This window comes from Myxocyprinus asiaticus, chromosome 21, assembly GCF_019703515.2.
Source record: "Myxocyprinus asiaticus isolate MX2 ecotype Aquarium Trade chromosome 21, UBuf_Myxa_2, whole genome shotgun sequence".
Taxonomy (NCBI): domain Eukaryota; kingdom Metazoa; phylum Chordata; class Actinopteri; order Cypriniformes; family Catostomidae; genus Myxocyprinus; species Myxocyprinus asiaticus.
The window spans coordinates 36,745,118-36,749,481 of NC_059364.1; the positions used below are offsets into that span (position 1 = coordinate 36,745,118).

The window sequence follows — 4,364 nt, forward strand, 5'->3', positions numbered from 1 at the left end:
AAACAAACTGTAAAAAAAAAAAAAAAAAAAGAAAAAAAAAAAAAAGTCAAATCCTGTAACCTGAGCTATGTTTTTATACAAGTGACCTGTGTGTGTGTGTGTGTGTGTACAGGAGGGGTGTATGATGCGACCAATCAGCTCGAGAGGCCCGGCAACACTTGAAAAGTGGGGCGTAACTTTAAGGCAACTTTTGCAGTAACTTTGCGAGCTCCTCCTCTATTTACGCACTGTCCTGAAGCTTATATGTGCGAGGAAAGTAAAGCAGACACTTTACTGTTCTGACTCGGCATTGCACGGTGGGAGAAAACTCAAGATAAAAACACAACACGAGAGTTTCAGACCACATCTGAGACTTGCCTTTTTTATTTCGCATCTCTTGCACAAAACCCAGTCGTGGCAAATTAAAACCGGTTGCTTCAAAAGTGATCCAGGTCGGTCCTCAAATGAGAGATCATCTGCGACTGTCTCCTTCTGAAACAGAAATGTCTGCAGCAATCCTGTCCGCTTTCTACGACATCGACATGCTGTACAAGGTAAACGCTTTAGCGTACACATGCATCTGATCTCGAGTCAGAGCGTGCAAAAACATTTCGAAAAGTTTTGAGATGCACAGAACTTTGCAAAGTTCAGAACTTTTCAAACTTGCTTGCAAAAGTATAACCAGGTCATGCTTTGAATTCTTTCCCCCACAGCAGGAGAAGAGCCTCAACATGAACGCGTTTCACATCAACAGCATGCTGGATAAGAAAGCAGTCGGGGCTCCTGTAACGACTTCGAGCAGCACCAACAACTGCAACTCCTACGCGTCAGGATTTTTCCGTCGGAACTCCACCAGCAACATGGAGTCCATGGCGAACGGCAACAAGTACCCCGCCAGCTCCTACAACAGCATGAAGGAGAACGCCAGCACAGCCATCATGAACAAGGAGAACAAGTTCCGCGACCGCGCCTACAGCGAGAGCGGCCAGCAGCAGCAGCTGCAAGCGCTGCAGCAGAAGCCAGGCTCGCAGATCAACTCCACCCGCTACAAGACCGAGCTGTGCAGGCCTTTCGAGGAGAACGGCGCGTGCAAATACGGCGAGAAGTGCCAGTTTGCCCACGGCTACCACGAGCTGAGGAGCCTGTCTCGCCACCCGAAGTACAAGACCGAGCCCTGTCGCACTTTCCACACCATCGGCTTCTGTCCGTACGGTCCGCGCTGCCACTTCATCCACAACGCCGACGAAAGACGACCAGCGCCGAGCAACGCCAACAACATGCAGGGAGAGCCCACCAAGGCCGCTCGGGGGGAACCTGTGTGCGGCTACGGGCAGCAACAGCAACCGCAACCGCAGGCGGCGGGAGCCTTCAGGGACAGACCCAAACTCCACCACAGCCTCAGTTTCTCGGGGTTCTCCAGCCACCACCACGGACTCGACTCTCCCCTGCTCGAAAGCCCCACGTCCCGCACTCCTCCACCCCCTTCCTCCACCGCTCACTTTTACGAAGACGTTCTGTCGCCCATGAGTCGCTGCCTGAGCAACAGTGCCTTCTCTTTCCCCGGGCAAGACCTAAAAGCCCTGCTCGCGCCGCTGGCCGTGCACGCGCACAACGGTTACGCCAGCCAGTCCAACGGTGCTTACTGCGGAAACATTCAGGTGAACATGGGCGGCGGCCCCCCATCTCCCCCGTACGGTCTAAACCACCTGCAGTCCCTGCACCGTCTGTCAGAGTCGCCGGTGTTCGACTCACCCCCGAGCCCGCCTGACAGCATCTCAGACCGGGAGAGCTACGCCAGCGGCTCGCTGAGCTCCTCTGGAAGTCTCAGCGGCTCCGAGTCTCCGAGTCTGGACGGCGGGAGACGTTTGCCAATCTTCAGCAGGCTGTCGATTTCTGATGATTAATCGCCTGTTTTATTTTTATTTTTTTATTTTATGGGATATTATCTCCCCTTATTTTCTTTATAGTGGACTTTTTGGTGGAATTTTTCCCGATTCCTTGTCTCGCGTTAGAGGTGTAGTTCAATAACAGACTTTAATATCCGGGGAGATGGATTTGTCAGACCCTTGACATGGCATTAGTTGATCTATTTCTGTGTGAGCTGCTTCTCAACAGAAGGCATTCCAACGGTGATATTTGTGCTGCAAGTTTGTTGCATTCTCTTGGTCTTTTTGGACCAGTTACTTTCCAGATTTGTACAAAAGACTTTTTTTGAACGTGAAAGACAGAGCGGTTTCAGATTTTCCTACATCCTTGCCAAGAATATGCCTTGACACAAAAAGTACACCAGTTTTTCAAAGTAAATATGCGCTTTTGAAAGCTTTCAAGAACTTCCATTCCAAAAGTTTATTTTTCAAGTGTCACAGCAGCGCCACCCAGTGGTTCGATTGGTTTGTGCAGTTTGAAGCTCTTGTTTGGCTTGTTGGGAAATCACTGCTGATGGTTGACTTATTTTTTTATTTTTTATTTTTTTTTTAGCTGATTTGAGTGATTACATAGCAGTGCATAACTGGCTATGATCTATTTAACTTATTTATTTTATATTGTGAAAAGTATAGGCTGCATTGTTAATTGTGTCCATACTGTATTTATGGAGTATGATGAAGCAATAGATCTATATTCTTTTTATTATGTTTAAATTATGATCGCCATTATTAATCTACATAAAGTGGAGTGTATGTTCTTTTCACAGTAATATATATTTTTGTTTGGTCTCTTTTGTAACTTCACTTTGTTATTTTATTGTAAATGAGTAAAAAAGAAATCTTAATTTAAGAGATTGTTTGTGATTTATTTATTTCATTAATTTTGTTTCCTTGTTTACGTTCATTAAAAAAAAAAAAAGGTTTGTGTGATTGCTGTTCGTTGGGTTGTTACTTTTTGGAAGGGTTTTGTTATTTTTGTTTGGTTTTTGGAGAATCCAGAGACGTGTCCCTTTAAGTATGTCTGTAGAATGTATAAACTGTGGTTGGCAGAGGACCGTCCGAACGTGTACTAGCCTTAAATTTTCATAGAAATCAGATTTCAAAGATCCCAAGTAAATCAATTAACCAAAAAGTATTTAATTTACCTTTATATATATATATATATATATATATATATAAATAAATAATGCACAGAGTGAGGCTGTGACTCCAGCCACGTGCATGAGAATGTAGCAGTCCAGTGCCCCAGTATTATTGCCTAGTGCCTGTGGGGATTCACCATCTTACATTGCCTTATGATTAACCAAATAAAGTATTTTCATACATGTTATTGTTTTACAACAAGAGGAAATGAATGTAGTTTGTAATTTAAAACTTCTTGGAAGGTTGTTACCACTTATCAAAGGAGAGAGATAGAGACTTAGCAACAATCTGAGTTTTATTTTTTCTATTACTCATTTCATTGTTTTGTACTTGTCTTTTTGTTCTCTTGCTTTCCTACGATATGGTAATGGTCGGAATCTTCCAAACTTGCTGGACGGGGAAGAGTTTGAACACATTTATTTTGTACATAGTAGGTACAGGGGATTCGCACTATGTACCTTTCTTGACTACTTTATCAGAAGTAAAGCTTTTTGAATGTAATATCAAAAAAAAAAAAAAAAACGACAAAAAGAACAGGACTTGTAACATATTTGTTTTGGGGAGTCAGTTCACTACAAACTGCGTGTGAGACTGTTAACTTTGTACTGTACATTTTTGTAGTTCTCCCAATAAAATAATTTTTGACAAAAAGTAAATGTTGCAATGTTGTCCATGCGATTTTCATTGTACGACTGGAGCAGAATTGCAAGTGAACATACACGTCACTACATTCTTATTTTTCTGAAAACACACGCTCTCACTCTTTATACACACACACACCTCAGTGATTGATTGATTGATTATTGATTGATTAATACTTCGTCTCATTTCTCAGAAATTTTTTTCGGAGAAATCAGACAATAAAGTATTCAATCAATAATCAATCAATCAATCACACACACACACACTGATTTTAACCACACTGTTCTGCATTCTGTCTGCAAGTGATAGTTGCTTGTGAAAGGAATTAAGGGGGTTGCCCCTGACTGCACCTCCTCTAGTAGTTTTGTTCTCTATGGCGGTTGACTGAGATTGAACTGGTCCGTGCAGTGCCAAAATTGTTGCTCAGTGTACAAATCCATATTTCTAACAATACTTGATTCATGACATGACTCAGATTGCTAGCTTTGTTTATCTGAATGAACTTACACAACTGTGCATTCTCTAAAATAAACAGAATAAAATGACTGTTCCCTCCAGATAGGATGAGAGCATTTGGCATGATGCCATTTACAGTGCCCAGGCCCTCACATCTGTGCATGTAGATCCCAGAAGAAAGCTCCTCATATGTCCATATTGCTGGAATGGCTGTAATTC

The 4,364-nt window shown here is 42.9% G+C and overlaps 1 protein-coding gene across 1 annotated transcript; it reads left to right on the forward strand.

Annotated features, from left to right (window-relative positions):
- Positions 1–225: 225 nt before the first annotated feature.
- Positions 226–3,703, forward strand: LOC127412178 (mRNA decay activator protein ZFP36L2-like). Its single transcript, XM_051648331.1, has 2 exons — positions 226–533; positions 693–3,703. Exons 1-2 carry the CDS (start codon positions 444–446, stop codon positions 1,881–1,883), a joined length of 1,281 nt encoding a protein of 426 aa, XP_051504291.1. The 5' UTR covers positions 226–443; the 3' UTR covers positions 1,884–3,703.
- Positions 3,704–4,364: the final 661 nt, after the last annotated feature.

What these genes read in the sequence shown, in the direction of transcription:
- LOC127412178 (XM_051648331.1), top strand. Translation starts at nt 444, where the DNA reads ATGAGAGATCATCTGCGACTGTCTCCTTCTGAAACAGAAATGTCTGCA. An exon ending in ACATCGACATGCTGTACAAG is followed by an intron (nt 534 to 692) that starts GTAAACGCTTTA and finishes TTTCCCCCACAG; the next exon opens with CAGGAGAAGAGCCTCAACAT.